This window comes from Pteropus alecto, unplaced genomic scaffold, assembly GCF_000325575.1.
Source record: "Pteropus alecto unplaced genomic scaffold, ASM32557v1 scaffold138, whole genome shotgun sequence".
NCBI classification, from domain to species: domain Eukaryota; kingdom Metazoa; phylum Chordata; class Mammalia; order Chiroptera; family Pteropodidae; genus Pteropus; species Pteropus alecto.
Window position 1 is genome coordinate 1,922,069 of NW_006441525.1, and position 19,695 is coordinate 1,941,763.

Below are 19,695 nucleotides of genomic sequence, written 5' to 3' on the forward strand. Positions count from 1 at the left end.
CTCAGCGGGAGCGGAGGCTGGCGGGGGGATAGTAGAGGAAGTGGAGGTGGCGGCGGGGGCCGGGGGTGGAGACAGCGAAGATGGTGGAGGAAAGGAGATGAGACAAATACGCGGACGTCACGGAGAATGGAGCGGGCGCGGAGCCAGTTGGAGGGGGCGGGGCCGGGCGCGGAGGTGTTCCCGGGGCGGGGACGGTGACCTGGCCCCTATAGGACACACTGGCGGGGACTTGTCTTGGACCAGTTAACGCTCCAAGCGGTGCAGACACTCGACGGCTGCGGTCCATCCTTCCGCCGCGTACCCACCGTGTCCTGCCGCGTCCCTGTCCACCACACCTGTCTCCCAGCACGCAGCATTCCGGCTCCAGCATGACGGACCGGGCGGCCTTCGATACGAATATCGTTACCCTGACCCGCTTCGTCATGGAGGAGGGCAGGAAGGCTCGCGGCACCGGCGAGATGACCCAGCTGCTCAACTCGCTCTGCACCGCGGTCAAAGCCATCTCCACCGCCGTGCGCAAGGCGGGCATCGCGAACCTGTGAGTCAGGCCTCAGGTCGCCAGCCCGCGACCTGTTTGTCTGGCTGGGGATGTGCTTGGCGGTCTGGTGTCTGGTCCTCTGGCACTCTTGCTGTCAGCCTGTCCGTGTGACAGTTGAGAGTCAGTCTCTGTCTCTTTCTCTCTGTCTGTTCCTGTCTGTGACTGTGTCTGTCTTACCCTCCCTCCTTCTCTCCCGCTCTCCCTCTTTCACAGGTTAGCCCAGCTGCACTCAAGCCCTGGTTCCCCCTCCTTTGAACTTGGAAGTGCCGGCCTAGGGGTCCTGTCTTCCTGTCTACACCTGCCTTCATCCTGCAGTCCTCTCCCCTGCGCTGAGCAGCTTGCCTTGGCACCTCTTTCAGTCTCCTCCTGGTGAAACTGGCTGGCAGGATGGGCCCCTGGCCCGCTGGTCATGCACATCCTAGCCTCATACAGGACAGTGCTGGCACGGTGCCTTCTTTTCTTTCTCTTCTTTGGCCTCCTTCACGTCCTATGGAATTGGGGTCCATGTAGGGTTTGTAATCCAGTTATCTCCTTGAGCCTAAATTAAGTCCTGTTAAGAGCCAGGGAACCTCCAGGCAGGCTGGAAGGAAGCCTGCAAGCCCAGATCTCTCAGGAGCAGTAATGCAGTGTGCAAAGGGTGCAGTAGGTCTGGGGTGGGGCCTGAGACTCTGCATTCTAAGGAATTCTTCTGTGGTAGGTGGTGCCTGTGCTGCTGGTCTGCAGATCACCCTGTATATAGCAGAGGAATCACAGGACATGGGGGTTCAAAGGGCACCTTCTTATGAGGCTTTTGTAAGTAACACAAATACCCTTTGGTTTATTCTGGTGTGCACAAGCATTTTACATTTATCTGGTCTTCATTTAAGTTGAAGGGTACCTGGATTTTCAGATTGCCCCCACTCCTTTCTAACATTTCCTACACTCAAGGACACTATAAAAATTGTGCATGATGCTCATAGCTGATCTGAAAGATTATAACTCCTGCAACCTGGCTTCCTTTTTTGGCTCTGATCCCATAGCATGGGTCAATGGAGCTGACTTAAGAAAGGAGTGTATGGTTATATTTATTTTCAGATGTCAATCAGGGATAGGCCTGGCTGCAGAGGGATTAAGACAGGTCTGTTAGGAAGGTGGTGACTCCCTCATTATTTCACCTATGACCCCTCTTAATAATACATTTCTAAGGAGCTGTTGCTTTAGGAAACACACTCAGTTAAAATCTTACTTCGGATTTAATTTACAACAATTAGAGATGGCCTCACAGCTTTCCCTGTCTTTGAGAACAGGGAGCTTTAAAAAAAAAAAAAATGCTTGTCATTTCCTGTATTATTTTAAAAGTGTGTCAATACCTTTCAGAACTGCAAAGAAACTTGGAAATACAAGATCTGCTTTAAGCTGTATGTTTTCCATTTTTTAAAAAACTTCAGGTAGTGGGGCCTTAGTGTGATTGTGATACTGGGACCTGGACAAAGGGTACTAATTTTGGCTATGTAATATGTGTATGTTAGACTAAGTAGTCATGAATATCAGGTTTAAAAAATGTTGTTGTTGTTATTGTTATAAACTACTTAATACATTGCATTCATTGACAAAAATTCAAGGCACTCAAAATAACACAAAAAGAAAGGTGAAATCCATATCTATCCATTCCCTGGGGTGGCCTCCATTAATAATTTACTGGTTATTTTCTCAGCAACTTCTTTATACTTACATGAGTTTATACATGGATATGTATTTACATATGTCCATATGTAAGTAGAAAACAAAATGGGATCACACTTAGCATATTCTTCTGCAGTTTGTTTTCATCATTTAGTAATATTTAACTATCTTTCAATGTCAGGAAATATAAATCTACCTACTTCATTTTAACTGTTGCCTAGTGTTCTACTGCATGGCCATCTCTGGAGCTATTTTCCTCTTCCCCTATGTTAGCACATTCCACTGGTCTTTGACTATTTCACACAGTATTGTATTCGTGGGACAGGTGTTGATTCCTGGTCATGTGGGAAGTTGAGTAGGAGCACTGGAACCGAGACACTTAACCACTTAAGTATTCCTGTGGGAAAATAAGAGTTTGGCTGTCTCAGTATGACATGTAGTCAGGGAGGCAGCAGTAAGACAAGATCTCAAGCCAGGGTTCCAAATTACATTCATTATTGGCTTTGATGTCCTGGATGAAAAAGCCAGTGTGCCTGTAAATAGCTTGTTAGTGCTGAGCACTTGCACTAGAAGGGCATGCACCCAGAATGACAGGATGATTGCCGATTTGCAAGAACCTCACAGGAACCAGTTTATGAAGCTCAGCCATGGAAGTCTCATCAAGAAGATATCAGTAGTTTAAGCACAGAGCATGGCTGGAGTGCTCATTCTCTCTCTCTCTCTCTCTGTCAACCAACAGTTGCTCTTTAGCCACTTTTCTTGCTCCCAATAAGATGTTCATAGAATAATAGAGTTTTAAGCTTAAGGCCTCAGAAGTTACCCAATCCCACCCCTATTTGTACATATGAGGACCACAAGGCCAGGGAAGATGAGATGACCTGGTCTGTGGCCTATATTGGGTTCTTTTCACCAAACCACACATCTCTTCCTTTATTTTTTAGAAATCAATTAAAGCTGACCTGACTCTAAATCTCATCTATTAATTAATTACATTTTCGATATGAATTAAGATTAGTATTGCAAGAAGCCATTGCCTTAGAGCCAACCTGTTCTTGAAGCCTTATCTCTGTGCTTCTGGCTCCTCTACCCATTCTTAGGAGAGATGACGATTGGCCAACCTTCTGTCCTTTCGAGAGACCAGTCAGCAACCTACAGGTGGGTACGATGAATTCAAATTTCAGTGTACCCCATCTTCTCTGTTTTCATAGCGTTGGAAGAAAGTGGCCTTCTAGTGGCTTAAACTTTTGCTTTAGGCATGTTCAGTCAACTTCCCTTTATAACTGTTTCCAAATCACTGTTTGAAGAATTCATTGGTTCCATTCAACAAAATGTTATTGAACATCCACAATAAGCTTATGCTGTAGGAAAAATACTACAAGTATAGAATTAGTTATAAAACACCATGAGAGATTGTGAAAGGTGCTTTTCTAGAGGTGCCCAAAATATGATATGGATGCAAAAGATTGTGGAGTATCAAGACTTTAAGGAACAGGTGGTCATAAAGCCTGAGGGCCAGAGAGTATTTCAGGCTGGGCTGTTGTGTGAGGAAAGGTACCAAGTAGGAAAATATTTCTGGAAAAGTTGCTCATTCAGTTCGATTGAAGCATGGTGTACATGTGATGGAATGTTTAGATGTTGCATTGTGGGTACATAGGGAGCATCAAATGGCAAAGGCAAATACTGTATATTTTAGAGGATGTACAATGGGGAGAGAGTAAAGGTTTTTGAGTAAGGCAGTGCCATGATTAGAGATTAATCTGGAAAGGATATGACTGGAAGTGTAGAGTTGGAAGAGAGAAAGCTAAGACACGGGGAATACCAATTAAAAAGGGGAGAGGTGAGGAAAGTGGCAACCAGAGCCAGAGCATTAGCAAGGAGGAGAGAGAGGCCCTGGGAGAAGTCTGAGTGTCAATTGGGTGAGAAGGGCAGCTTCTCAAAGAGCACATCCTAGCAATTGAGAACAGATCCCTGCCATTAAAAACAAAACTAAACAAAAACAAAATTCCAAAGGAGGTGCCGCTTTTTTGAGGCTGGGGAAGGGTGAGAAGATGATTCCAACATTTTGGAAACACTGAACTTGAGGTGTTAGAGGTTATTCAGTTGGAGATGTGGGCCAGCCTGCAGCTGGATGTGCCTTGCCAGTCTGGAATCTGGGCATGAAGTACTGTCTAATGATTTAGTCACTGGATTTTGGTCCATTCTTCCCTGAGGCAGGGAGGAAGAGGAGGAAATCAGGACCAGATGGAGAGAACAGGAACATGCTGTGCTTAAGAACACATTTTGGAGAGAGATGGAGCTGGGCTCAAATTCCTGGCTTTGCCATTTAATTTCTGTGAGGACTTGGGTGATAGATATAACATCTCTGAGACTCAGTTTCTCCACTTGTAAGATGAAGCGAACTGTCTTTTTCAACCTCAAGAGTTGTGTGAGGATGAACTGGGTTCATTAAATGGGTACCAATATTACCATTGTTTTCCTAGGCTGAAGATTATGATTTTTTTTGTAAACTGACTTTTTAAAAATTTTGTTTTTCATTTCTTAGTAGTTGTCCACATGCATATGAACAGACACATATTGCAGGTTAGAGCATTATATATTAAAACAATGTTGTACCCTCACTTTGGTTACAAGAAACCTCCTTCTGTCATGGTCAGTGGTGTTCAGAACAGTTAAGCTTTTATATATGGGGTTCTCCAATTTTGATGGAAGGAAATAATAAATAATTTCAGTTTTAATTTTGGAATTACAGGTCAGTTAATACATGTTTGAGTTTATCTTCAAATTTATTTGCAGAGTTTATGACATTAAACTTTGGGTACTTTATCAGATTTATTTTATATTTCTTGAATTATCTTCTCCATATTTTCAAAGACTGAATTGTAACTTCCTCTCCATATCAGAAGCACAGCCAGCCACACTCTATCCTAGTTGCCCATTTTGGCTGGCATGAATTCAAGCGAAGGTTGGGATTTGTGACCTTTGAAAGCTGCTCTGATTAGTGCCTCTCCTTCAACGTACTTCTGATCTGACCTTTGGACGTTCATGTCAGGTCGAACGGTTGGTCATTTACCTCAGAATCAATTAATACCAAGTCAGTGTCAACTTGAACTTTAGTGATAAAGATTAAATAATAATCTGCCTCCCTTTTTCTTTGGTTGAGTGTTCTGAAAACAAACGTTCCCACCTGATTCTTTCGTGTGCTGTCTAAAGTCCTGCCTGCTTCACACTGTCATGGCTGTCCAGTTGATATCAGGAGGAAATGGTCTGAAGTTAGCAAATCAGTGAAGTTATTGAGAATTCTTCCATAAGTGTGGCCCTGGCTCTGGTCCTTGTGTCTGGGGCTGTGCTTCAGAAATCATAAATCACAGACTCTATGGCTCTGAAATGGTTCATTCCATTCTAGAAACCATATGTCAATTTAAAAACAATGTTAATATTTAATCCAAATTTCTAAGGATTTAAAAATACTGGCCAAACCAGCTTATTCTTCTAAGGAGTTCCCCATCATACTAGTTAAAATGAAGTAGTTCTTTTTCAGATTTTCAGTGAGGTTTACAGTAAAAGTAAGAGATATTACAGACAAATTTTCAAATCATTTTTTGCTCCTCAAACTCCAGAAAGAGAACTTCTGTGTCTGTAGGAGTTTAAAAAAGAACAGCCTTAGGAGCTGAAACCCTGACAAGATGATTCACCTCCACCCCAGCAATCTACCTGGGCTGCAGAGCCAACTAATTTGAATAAAATGGAAGTGAAATATCTTAAGCATCTCAAATGAAATAATATCCCCAGTAAGTCTTTAGTCGGATATAAACTTTGAGCACTTTCTTTTATTTCCAATTGCCTGTGACACGGTTTGGCACTGGCTGTCTTCCCAGAAGTTGCCTGCAAAACTGGTTTAGAGGTCATAGTTTCCCCTCCCCACTCCATTACCAGCATTTACTTAGTGGAGGCCTGGGGGAACTCCATTAAGAACAATGATGGCTGCCGTTAGGCTGCTGTGAACCAGGTGCATCACTTGGATCAGCCCTCACCCTTACAAAGCCTGGAAATAGAAACAATCCATCAGGAAGCTGAGATACCCTAATGCATAATCAGTAAGAGAGAAAGGCCAAATTAGGACCCAGATCTCTGGTGCTGTGTTCTTGCCAGGACCCACCCTGCTTCCCAGCGTGGTTATATAAGTGGTGGCCCTCTTGCTCACTTGCCAGGCTCTGCTCTAGCCCTTTACCCATATCAACTCATTTACTGCCCCTCTCTATATACTATGATGTAGCCATACTGAATTCCCATTTTACAAATGAACCAAAGGTCAGAGATGCTAAGTGACTTGCCTGGGGTTGCTTAGCATATAGCAGGTGGGGCTGGGATTTGGACCCCAGTGGTCTAGAGCCCCAGCCTATGGAGAAAATCCCATGATGTCTCCCTCTGCTCTGTGATAACTTGCTTTAAGGGAAAGCTGCTTTGTCCAATCAAGTCATTGGCTCAGTCAAAACTGATCAAACCTGTCCCTGTTTTATCAGTGCCCAACTGCTATTAACTCCTTTTTTGTGTGGATGGGGAAAGGAGCTAAGCCTAGAGGTTTACAGCTTGCTCAGGTAGACCCATTTCTTCAAACTTTCGACTTGTTTCTGTTTCTCCATTGATTGTAAAGCACAGTTGGCCCCAGAAGGCTTTTTTGACAGGGTTATATGATGGTTTCCCCACATTCCTGCAGGCTCATTGGCTGCCTGATACTGACCCCAGCGAGTGGAACAGTGGGAAGTGATCTAAGAATGAGCCAGGTCATGTGTGAAAGGCATTGCTCAAGTCCCATCAAGGGTGGTTGGTGCCCTCTCCTCCTGTCCACACTGGCAAGTGCAGAAGCTCCTTTCAAACCAGACTGGCCTCCTAACCCTCTGTGCTCTCATGGAGTCTGCCTAGAACTCAGTTGACCCGTTTTCCAAGCCCCGGTTCACCAGCCCATCAAAGGTGAGGGCTGTGTGGCCAAAGGCTGAAGCCCACGCTGGCTATCAGTTCTGTAGGTGGTTACACTGCTCCTCCGAGTGGCCATTGGAATATATGGTGAAGGCTCTTGTTCATTCATCCATTGGGACCTTTGAGGAATGATGACTGATCAGAATGCAGACATTTATTGTTTCTAAGGGAGTTTCTGAAAACTTGTAAAACAAATAAACTCCATGTGTTCTTCAGCTAATTAGTTCTTTGTGGATATTTCTGAAGGCTTTTTTTCTTTGTCAAAGTCAAGGAAGCCTTGCTTGATTCTAACTTTTCATCGACCCGTGGAAATGACTTCCCTTGGGGATATCTTGCTGCCTTCTAAGGGCCCCTTGGAGGAGTGTGACTGAGCAGTTGCCTAGCCCGACTCGTCATGGCTAAGCAGAAGTGCAGGGCTGTGTGAGAAACACGAGCTGCGCCTAACTTCATGAGCTGAGATGCAAGGCAGAGACTACCCGGTGACATGATATAAACTCAGATATCCTTACTATTGACATGGCAGTCTGGGAACTCATTCGCTTGAACTCTGTTTCTACTTTAGAATCACTTTCTTGTGCTTTCTCAGACTTTCCTAACACTGGGCCTCACCATAAGATATCCTAGAAAAGTTCTAAAGTGCTTGAATTTGAGTTGGAGGAGACCAGAATGATCTATCTCCATGTTGTCTTAAAAAATTTTTTTATTGTGCTTTGCAAGCAATTAGAAGATAGTTGGAGAAAGATATTTCTAGTTATGACAGAGTAGGGACCCTCAGTGGTGGGGAGAGGTTAAAGGGAAGGATGGAGGATGGTAACCATCTAACCCTTTAGGGTGGCTGTGCCCGAGAAGTGACCAGTTGTCTGTGATGGGTTACTGGTGAAGAAGGTGGTGCTACCCTCTGTGACTCAAGGGCGGGAGCCACCTTAGAATCCTGGATCAGCCGTGAGGAACTCAGCCGTTGGTCCTGGCTGGACAAGTCAGCCACTCTGGCACTGATTGTTATCTTTTGTAGCCCACGGCATGATCTGGGGCTATTGGACTTGCTTTTATCACTTCTGTTTGGCTAACTGCTGATTATGCAAGTTCAGAAAATATAGTCCAATCTAGCAGGGACTCTCCCACTCCCATTCAATTCTGCTAAACAAATGATGTGGCTCTGCATTTGGGACACAGTCACAGGGAAATCAGTATGTCCTTGGCCAATGGGGCTGGCCCAGGAGCACCACTAACCAGAGCTGGCCTTTCTGGGCCTCTCCTCTGGGTTTCCTCTTCCTGCATTTTAGAGCTCCCTAGATCCAGGCATCAGGTTCAGACCCCAAGGTTTGAAAAGTTATGCAGATGTGCACAGAGTACCCCCTCCCATTTGGAAATGTGTGAAAAATAAACTCTCTATTTTCTGTGGATACATTTCTGACAAGGGGCTGTTCTGTGGAGTCATTACTGGTGGACTTATTTGGGCTCCTTTAAGGCGTTTTATGTCCTCTCTTTTTTAAATAAAAAGCATTCAAGGTATCATTCAGCTTGAATGGCCCCTTTGCAGTGAGACCTTTCTTGACTATCTAATTCTCTCCTCTTGCCATCTTCCGGATTATTAGAGCACCAGTCACAATACAGAATTATCTCACTAAACCAAAAGTGCTTATTTGTTTCTTGTTTATCTCACTCACTAGAATATAAGCTCCATGAGGACCAGGATCTCATCTGTCTCGTTCCACATTATAACCTCAGCATTCAGAACAGTTCTGGAACACATTTGGTACCCAATAAATGTTTGCAGAATAAATGAACACTGACATGGGCCTCTAGGAGCTGACTGCCCTTCACCCATCTTACTGAGGGAGATACCTGAGCACATGGAAAGTGGGCCAAAGTATGAAACAGGCCTTTCCTATGCCTGCCTCCTTGAGTGCCTTGTCCCTCTGCCCTAGCCTCCTAGGCCTCCATGGAGCTGTCCCCATAGCTGTCCTCTGGCACTCCAAAGTGTGGAACAGCCTTAGAAGTTGATCACTCCTATTCTCATTCCTTCAGGCCCAGGTTTCTCCTCTCCTCAGTGAATGTCATTCATTCATCCAGCAAGTATTTATTGAGGAACTACTATATGCTGAAAGCTGGGACACACGGTGAAAAACATATCCCCTGTCCTCATCTTCATGGAAAGAAAGGGTAAACAACCATGTCAACAGGATGGTGGATGAAGCCTGAGGGCTCTCTGAGACCCCTATTCTTCCCACAGTATGTGCAGATGCCTAACAAGAGCTCCTTTTAGAGAGCAAACACGGAAACTAACATTAGGCACCAAGGGCTGTGCTAAGCTCTTTGTATACGTTATCACCTGCAATACTTGTAACAGTCCCATGAGGTATCATTGCCTGTGTGGGCACAAGCAAAAAGGAGGCTCAGAGAGGGTGAGGGGTTTACAGAGCTGAGATCCGAGCCAGGTGTCTGTCATAAAGTCCTTGTTCTTCCCATCAGCAGTCCCTATCCTCCTGAATTATCAGTGACTTTAATTGTGGAAACATCTATCTAGGAAGGAGAGATGATTGATGCCGGTGGGGTCAGTGAGGGAGATGTATTTCAGTTGGTGGGCCCTGCCAAGCCCCTCCAGTTCCATAAAGAATCTGGCTGCCTTTTTTTTCTACCAATGTTGGTCCCACAATTAAGATAAGAAAAAGGAATGAGAACGAAAAGCCCAGAGACATAGCATGATTCCCATGCTCCCACTGAAAAAACTGTCTTATTCCTCTAGCCCTCCTCCCACTTCTTCGCTTTTCATCATGTCACTCTTATTTTGTGAGTAAAAGTCCAAGGGATTGATCAGATTTGCAGCTGTAACCTGTATCTCTGGGAAACACTGGACAAGGGGCTCCATGAGATCACTGGAATTACCTCCCTGAGAGTCAGGCCAGACCAGGCACTAGGATTTAGACAATTCCTGATGTTGACCCAGATTTGTTCAGCCAGAGACAAGCAAATTGCTTTCAGAGAAAATGCATTTTCAGGAGTTGAAGCAGTGGATGCCATGACAATCAGTTCCCAGGCCAGTGCTCCTAGCAATCTGACCAAGGCTGCGGTTGTGTCCCTTCGCATCCACTCCCAGATGTTCTGTGGGAACTTCCACACTCCTACTCTTTCAGTCCCACATCCAGTCTCTTATCTTGTTCTGTGCACTGCTCCTCTAAAACCTTTCCCCTCCTTTCAATGTTCCTACTCAACCCTAGGCTATGGTAACTCTCCTCTTCCCTCGTTTTGACCAATGAGGCTGCATTTTGGATAAGCTACTCAAATTTTGGGAATTTCACCGTTACTGACTTGCAGGTTCCTTGAAAATAAAGTAGAAACTCCAGACTTTCCAGTCCCTCCAGCCCTTAGGACTCCTGCTAGGGATGGTGGGGTGCCACCGTTGGACAAGCCCACTGCTGCCTCAGAGTAAGCTTCTGCCTCTGCAAAATGAGGCGGAACCAGTCAGTATTTCTTTTCTTTTAGGATCTTTTCAGCTATAAAACCACAGACTCCTTTGACTTCACTCACATCTCAGGCTCCCTCCTACCCAGAAGGTTTCCTTGCTTGTTATGTCTCTTAACTGATTTGTTAAGGATTAACCCATGTCTTCAGGGGCAAAAATTGATTCTTTAGGGGGAGGGGGTGAAAAAAATTAATCTTTTTTTGTGTATAAAACCTAGATATCCACACAGTACGTAAACAGATATACACTATACCTGTAGTATTAAAATTTCATGGGGAATATAATTAGGGGGAAACATCTAAAAAGCCTTCTTAGAGGTCATAGTGAAAAAAAAAAAAGAAGTTGAGAAACACAGATTTAACCACAAAGGTGTGCCAGGTACCATGACAGGTACCAAACAGGTGAATGACAATATTTCCTTCCCTCCAGGAGCCATCCTTCTTGTTCTTCCAAACTATGTGTCTTCTTTCCTTTCTTCTAAATCCCACTACGTGTTGCTTTCAGTGGGTTTACAGGTGCATATACATATTCTGGTGGTTATAGATTATATTTTCATGACTTTTCTCCCCTTTAGCTATGGAATTGCTGGCTCTACCAATGTGACAGGCGATCAAGTGAAGAAGCTGGATATCCTCTCCAATGACCTGGTCATTAACGTGTTACGATCATCCTTTGCAACCTGCGTTCTTGTGTCGGAAGAAGATACACACGCCATAATCATAGAACCTGAGAAAAGGGTGGGTCTGCACTTCCAACATTCAGGGTTGTAATGTAACCATTTTTCTTTCTTGCTTCATAAATGACTCCGATTGTTCAGCCAAACTGGATTCCTAGGAATTACTCTAGATCCCTTATGAACCATGAGTCATTTCACAGATTCATCCTCACTGCCATTTTGCAAACTGTTCTCCCCTGTCCAACCTGCCCCCATAGTTCATGACTTTATCATCTCTCCCATGTATGAATACATGGGAAAGACTCATATATACTCATACTCATCTTTACCACTAACTTCTTACTGTCTTCTTATAGTAACTTCTTACTGTCATGTTCAGCGCTCTTCAAAGTCTGGCTTCTTTTAACTACCTCTTTTTGCTTCATCTCCATCCACCAAATTCCCACCCTTCACAGCCAACTTTCCTGCCAATCTAAACTAGTTACACTTCCTATCACTGATTTATGCATTGGAATCCATTTGGAGTCCTATTACTCTGATTGCTTGTTGAGGCAGAGAACGAATTATATTCTTCACTGTATCCCAACATCTAGCACAATACTTGGGCCATTGTAGGGGCTCAATAATAAGTTATTGTTATAAAAGGGAATGTTCTAGCTTTTATAGAACAACGATCATATGATAATAAAAACTTTTGAAATGAGAAGTGCATTTATATGAGCTTACTATCTATTCCTGTTTGAGAAGAATTGGGAATATGAAGGAATAGAACTAGAAAACAGCAATCAGAAGATGAATTTAAAGAGGCTACCTGATACCCAATTTAAACCTTTTAAAGAGTTTGGGGAGCTACAACCGATTAGTTTGTTTTACATCATTCCTAAAATATTACTACATGTCAAACTCAAAGTTCATGTTGTTTTCTGCTGGGCTTCTCAAGGTACTTGGCAGTTTTAGGCATGTGTATTAAATTTGTTTGCAAATATTATCTATCAGTTAGCCCAACTTCTCTCACTACAATGTGCCTTCATAATAGGCATGTTCCCATTTTCTAGATGACAGTTTCTCTTTCATCAGTTAGGGTGATTTGTCAAGAGCAAGTGGTCGGAGTCAGATAATTTTCTTAATTTGATGCAAAAATTAAAAAACTTCATCTTAAAGCAGCTAATTTGGAGATGAAAAAAACCCCAGTGGTATGCTGGTGAACTTGTTCTCTCTTGAAAACAAACAAACAACAAACTCTGATTTCTAGCAACTGCCAATATCAACTGTTAAATACTCCCCCATAGTTGATTTCAAGCTACCAACATGACATCACTGAAAGCAGAATTGAGAAGAGATGTGCACAATTAGCTCTTGATAGCTGATAGCAGCCAGCTCCAGCAAACCACTGAAAATCTCATTTAAAGAATGAATTTTATGGATGTGGTTCCATAGTGTAGTGGTTTGCATGTCTGCTTTACACAGAGAAGGTCATGGGTTTGTGCCCTGGTGGAGCCACGGTTCATGGTCTACGGCCATGCCACCCCGAACAAGCCTGATGTCTGATCTCGGAAGCTAAACAGAGTTGGGCCTGGTTAGTACTTGGATGGGAGATCCCCTAGGAAGACTAGGTGCTGTAGGCATAAATAATAATAATAATAATAAATTTTTTAAAACAAACTCCAATTGATAGTCCCATTACAACAAAGGTTTATTTCCTTTGGGAATTACAGTTGGGATATTGTTGAGAACTCTATGTACTGCAACCTCAAGTGTCATCTTTAAGACCTGCATGAGAGCTGCATGAGAAATTTCTTATAGATCTTAATGTTGTCTTCTTTTCACCTAAGGAGTTATGTTTTTTTTTCTCCTTATGAATAATGGCAAATAAATTACTAATCTTGTTTCTCTTTTTCCTTTGGCTGCCAGAAAATTCAAGCCAAAATTATGATTCATTTATATCAGTGATGTAGGAAATTATGACTTATTTATCTGTATTTCATCATCTTCATCTACATCTCCTATTTTAAGTTGTGTTTTCTCTGCCTAATAATGTTTTGGTATATATATGTATGTACACACACACACACACACACACACATATATATATGTATGTATATGTATATATACATACACACACACACATACACACAGACACACGCATATACCAAAGTTCCTCCCAACTCTTCTAGGATACAGAGGCCATAATTTAAGTAATAAGAACACAATTTTTACCACACACACACACACACACACCAAATACAGAATATATATGTACTCTGTATGTCACTCATAACTTCCATGACAGTATTTCTTGAACTCACATTTCTTGAACTTTCCCCTAGATTTTTTTTTACTCCCCTTAGTGTATACTCTCTATTATATTATAATGTGTTTATTTTTAAAGTAAAGTTATATTTCCTTTTTTGTTATTCAGGGGAAATATGTGGTCTGCTTTGATCCTCTTGACGGATCTTCCAACATTGACTGCCTGGTGTCCATTGGAACCATTTTTGGCATCTACAAAAAGGTAAAATGTAATGTATCAAGTCTCTGGTTTGGGAACAAAAAGAAAGTTGAGATTGAGCATCCAGCCCTGTTTCACTATTGGTGAAGCAATCAGAATGTATATCATGAAACTCTGTGAGGTTTGACATAGGTTTATGTCTTGAGTTCTAACTTTTTCAGCATTAGCTACATAGTGAAGATTCATTAAGTTGTTAAAAGAAAATGTAAAATGTGGGTGGAAGAGAAAGATATTTTACTCTTTTAACTATATCTTGCTCTCTTTTGTAATAGAAAATGAAATTAAAAATAAAAGAGACAATAGAGGGTAGTTATAGTGACGATACTATATGAATTGAGAATTGTGAGAGTATAACAACAATAGATTATATATGCCAAAATTGTCCTTTAAATACTCTAAATCAGAGGTCTATAAACTATGTTCCTCCCTAGGGCCAAATCCAGCCTGTTGCCTGACTTATATGGCCTGTGAGCAAAACAATCCTTCTGCATTTTTAAATGGCTGAAAAAAATCTAAAGAATAATATTTCATGGCCTATGACATTCATATGAAATTTAATTTTCACTGTCCACAAAATAAAGTTTTAATGGCATATGGTCAACTCATTCTTTTACATGTTGCCTTTGGCTGATTTCATGAGGCGCTGGCAGGGTTAAGTGGTTGTGATAGAGACTGTATGATGGTAAAGCTTAGAATATTTGTTATCTGTCCATTTATGGAAAGAGTTTGCTGCATACTGCTGCAGTGTGGTAACCTGGATCCCTGTTCTGGGTTTTCCACCTGTGTGACCTGGACAGGTAACTCTACCTCCAGAGCCTTTCTTATTTTCTTTAAGTGTGTATGTGTGTGCATGCGTGTTCAGGTTGTGTTGGTGGAAGAGCACTTGAGTAGGTAGACAAAATAAAATGAATACCTGCAGGCCCATCATAAAACTGTAGGAAATCTAAAACACGTCATCTTGGCTTCAGCCTTTCTTGTTTAATTTAGAAATAAAACCTCACAGATGCCATTGAGGCTGAGCCAGTTTCTACATCTTGGACAAGGCAACTGGTTCAGCTGACTGCCGAGGTTCCTCACAACTCTCCCAGGATACAGAGGCCATAATTTAAGTAGTGAGACCCCCATTTTTACTGTACTATTCAAAGTGACTTGTCTAGTATTGCACATAAGCTTCTTCCAAACATATGTAAAGCAGGACCACTATGGGACACTTCTCTTTCATCACTGGAGTGTATTTTGCTTTTGTCTTGGCCGAGAGGGAGATCCACATCAAAATCAATTTGAGTAATAGAAGATTCTAATGTTCATACCACAAAGGCAAAGGCAAAGGCAAGAATTTATCTATTTTCCAAGTAATGCCATGAAACAAGCCATTTTTGTTATAGACATGGAGGTAGGCAACAATCTGCAAAATATCAAATCTATAGTATAGCAAAGAGGATTGTGGCAAATGTCTTCATGTGAAGGAAGACTGCTGGTTAATGATACGACCAAAACTAAAGCAGTGTGAATGTTTGCCAGTCCCATTCTCCACCTCAACCCCTCAAAAAAAGACTCTTTGAAGGAAAAAAAAAATCCTAGATAATTGAGAATCACTGGCTACTTAATAAAAAAATCAAACCGGCTTGCAACAACAGCTTAAATTATGGATGCTACAACATAACAGTAAGTCTCCACACTCTTCTCAATAAACCTGAAGAGATTCTCTTAAAAGACTGAAAAAAAAATGAGTGTGACACCACTTGTAAGTCATTTGGTTTTCAAAAGCCTTATTGATTGTTTAAAACCATTTGAGGGCTTATAAGGTATAAACATTGATGTGCCTAATGCTTCAAAAGTGACCTTTCCTGCTTTCTGCAGAGATGGTTCTGGGCTAAAATTCAGCTTCCTGGGGCACTAGGTCAGGCGCACAACATCTGTAACTGGAACCAGCAATAATATCAGTCCTTGCTTACTCAATGCTTGGAAAGAGGCTCCAAAGGGGACCTCCGAGGGCATGTGGTCCAGTGTTTTATGCAGTTCCTGCTGCAGCACTGTAGGAGGGGTCACTCAGCTTCTGGCTGGGGACATCCAGAAGGGGCGGAATTTCCCTGAGATGTTGGGCAACCATCATAGTTAGAACAATTGTCCAAATATTGAGTTAAAATTTTTCGTATGTTTGAAATGGCTTTCCTGTCCTCCCCTCCCCTCTTTTTTTTTTTTTTTTAATATCCAGTCCCCACAAGTGAAAACAGAGTTTTAAAAGTGTCCTAGCAGTTTTAGAATCCAATTCACTTCTCTTAACTGAGCACAGGGAGACTTATTAATAATAGCCATATAGAATAATGGCTATTAATAGTAGCTTCCTGACATTGACACTTACTAGCCCTATATGACTTTGGGCAAGGTAACCTCTCTATGCCTCTTGTTTCCTTATCCATAAAGGAGAGATGCTGAAAATTAAATATAACTCACTAAAATAGTGCCTGGCACATGAAAAGTGCTCAATAAGTGGTTAGCTATTAACATTACTAGTGTTGTTTTATATATTAAGATCCAATGGACAGTTATCACAACTCAAACCAGCTTAAGAAATGAAGGAAAGAGGGTGTGAGAGAGGGAGAGAGGGAGAAAGAAAAAAAATCATTGGTTCACATAACTAGAAAGCCCAGTGGTTAGATCTGCTCCAGGTGCAGCTGCATTCATGGACTCAGACCACATAATTAGGACACACTTCCTGCCCATCTTTATAGCTTCTCTCCTCTCTGCCACCAAAATGGCTACAAGCAGGTCCAGGATCTCATCCAATGCTCTCAGCAACTCAAGCAGAAAATTCGAGCTTCTTTTCCAACAGTTCCAACAAGAATACTATCTCATTAGCTCTGATTGGCTTGGCTTAGGTCACATGCCCATTCCTCAACCAATCACTATGGTTTGAGGCATGTAATGACATGATTGGCCAGGTGGGGGTCATGTGCCCACCCCTGGAGCTGAGAACAAGGGAGGCAGTATCTTAAGGAAGATTTAGGTGCAGTTATTAGCAGAAGGGTGACAGATGCTGGCCAGGCAAAAACAACTTATGTTTACTGCAAATTATAAACTTGAGGGAAGAAACATCATCTTATATATTTTTCCTCTGCTAGGTTTCCTAGTGCAATAGTAGGTAAATGATATTGGCTGAGTTTCTGGTGACTCTGCCAAATGCCCTGTGAGACCTTCCAAGGAGGGTTTGGCTGCTCTTCTGAGGGAAGTCCATCTGGTGACATGACAGCCCCACCTTTTCTGCCTCACTTTCTTCTCTACCACCTCAAGTCTCCAGAATCCACGATGTCTTCCCCTATACTCCTTATGGGGTGGTATGGAATAAAACAAACCTATATCTACAGCAGGTGGTGGCCTGGGATACTTAGAGAAGGTTAAGGTCCAGAGGCTTTCTAGTTTTGCCAAGTGCTTTATGCACATTGTCCCATGAACATCCACATGGAAATGTAATGGGTCTCTTAAAGCAAAGGCATTCATTGCTGGGGATTTGGAGGAGAGACATATTGTATTGGAAAGGGGGTAAGGCTAGAAAAGAATTCCTATGCATCCATGATTCGATGGCATTATTTTCTGTTTCTTTTGAGTATGTGGTTCATAGACAGTGTTGCCATTTCCTTATTCTGTGCAAAGAAGTCAAAGGATAAGATGACTTGGCGGCAGTATTTCAGGGAAAGGAAGTTTACTCTTGCACCTTTTCCACAGTCAGGCATGGATGTTCTGGGCAAGGTGAATATCTGGGGGAATTTTTTTAGTGGAAAATTGATTACTCCAAACCTCTAGTAGTTTCCATTCAACATATTTGTTTACGTATTACCTTTTACTGATTTAGCACTGCACTGGCTGACAGGGTTAAGTGATTGTGATAGAAGATAGTTAGAGGCCTGAGCCCTCCAGTATGTCACTGGTGTTGAAGGAAGCTGATTCCTTTTTCAGGGTTGTACACTGGCAAAATTTGTAATTTGGGCAAACAACTCAAATTTTCAATACTGTGTTTAGGCTGTGTTTAGCTATATTGCACTATTCTGTAAATATAGACCAAACTAAATCAAATAACTCAACCTAACCCACCAACCAACCAACCAACCAACCAACCACATACCTAGATGAAAACCATTTATTAAACATGAGGAGTGGAGATGAGAGGGAAATGGAGGGGAAAAATGGAGAGAAATGGTTTTAGTGACTCTTCCTTTTACATGAGTAATTCTTAAACTTCAAGGCAAGAGTCACCTATGATAAATGGTAAAATGCAGATTCTCAGGACCCACCTTAGAAAGTCTGACCTGTGGATCTAGTCTACAGCCCCAGGATATGCATTTTAATAAGTATCTGTAGTGATTCTGTTGTAGAATCACGAGACCACACTTTCAAAAGTTATAGGGAGAGGAGAAAAAAATGGCGTAGATGATAGAGGCTCTGTTCTTCCCTCTGGCGACCAAATCAAAGTTGTGATGGGAACAAGGAGCAGCAGCAAAGAAAAATTGACTAGGATCTAGATGAATAAGCCATACAACTATGGAGAAATCCAAGGAAGCACCCTGCAATGGCAGAAGTAAAAAAAAAAAAAAGTTATAGGAAGAAATTACTTTGAAAGTTTTGGCTGGAATGACCTTCTCTAGCATCATGATATAGATTTCCTAACTTACTCTCAGCTGTTGCAATATCTGGTTGGGGAAGGAATAAATGAAATTGGCAGAAATTTCCCATTTTCATTTCTGTTTAAATTCAAGTAAAGAATTTTCAAGCTGAAAAATTTCTTTGGGGGCTGTTTTGAGGACCTAAGAAGCCAATCAAGTGTTAATAAAGAAGATATTTATCAGTTAACAATCATTGATTAGGTGCCATTTTCTTAATATTAGGCAAACTGTGGGTCACATGACCCAGTAGGCTATGCTTTTAATCAAAAAGAGATTAGAGTGCATGTAATGTTCTAAGTTTAAGTATTGTTTCATTAAATTTCTGCAGTTGTGTGTGAATGTGAGTGTGTGTTGATACTGGTTTGTTAAGAAAAATATATTTCTTACTGTGGCTTATGGTCAAAAAAATGGGAAGCACCTACCCTACCCTGTAATGACCCTGGAGAGATATTGAGTTCCTGTATTTCTGAGAATTTCTTTGATGTGTGAGTGATGTAGACCACACTGCTCGCTGGGGGATGTGCTGCAACTGACAAGAGCTTATAAAATTGATTTCCTCACCAGACTCACAGCCCTGCAGCCCAGTCTTAATTTGTTTAAATAAAGATGGAGTAGGCAGGTGAAAGACATTGATGCCCATAATAAGATTAAATTAGTGGGAGCTGGCGAGAAGGCATGTTCTTTTTCGAAAGTGATAATGGAGAAATGAGAGAATATCAAATTAGTAAAATTGGAGAAGGGCCCTGATTGGAAAGAAAGACCCAGATGCAGGAAATTTAGGGTATGTGGGAAGGCTGCTGTGGTAATATAATCAGGATATTACTGATTTGTGGAGGAAGGCCCCTCTGGGAAGATGCCCTATTTCATCAGGAAAAAGCACCTTGATAATGTATCTTGCTAATGGCCGAACTGGAAAAAAGAACCACAAAACAAAATGAAAATATGTTTTATTTTCTCCTTTGTCCTAGAACTCTACTGATGAGCCTTCTGAGAAGGATGCGCTGCAACCAGGCCGGAACCTGGTGGCTGCCGGCTATGCACTCTATGGCAGTGCTACCATGTTGGTCTTGGGCATGGCAAATGGTGTCAACTGCTTCATGCTGGATCCGGTGAGAGGTCCTGTGGGAGGTTAGGTGCCTGTCTGATGGCTGTGAGTGAGCATCTGCTATATGTGTGTATGTATAGGCAGGGGTATATAGAGGTGGGCGATTAGAC

General features: G+C 42.1%; 1 protein-coding gene and 1 pseudogene across 1 annotated transcript in view; both read left to right on the forward strand.

Moving 5' to 3' along the window:
* Positions 1–221: 221 nt before the first annotated feature.
* FBP1 (fructose-bisphosphatase 1) overlaps positions 222–19,695 on the forward strand; it is a 26,106-nt gene continuing 6,632 nt past the window's right edge. The window contains exons 1-4 of the mRNA XM_006918815.3: positions 222–538; positions 11,212–11,374; positions 13,733–13,825; positions 19,449–19,589. Of these exons, the coding sequence (XP_006918877.1) occupies positions 369–538; positions 11,212–11,374; positions 13,733–13,825; positions 19,449–19,589 (567 nt within the window). The 5' untranslated portion in view covers positions 222–368. The remainder of the gene's footprint in view (positions 539–11,211; positions 11,375–13,732; positions 13,826–19,448; positions 19,590–19,695) is intronic.
* LOC112485413 lies at positions 12,823–12,938 on the forward strand (annotated as a pseudogene).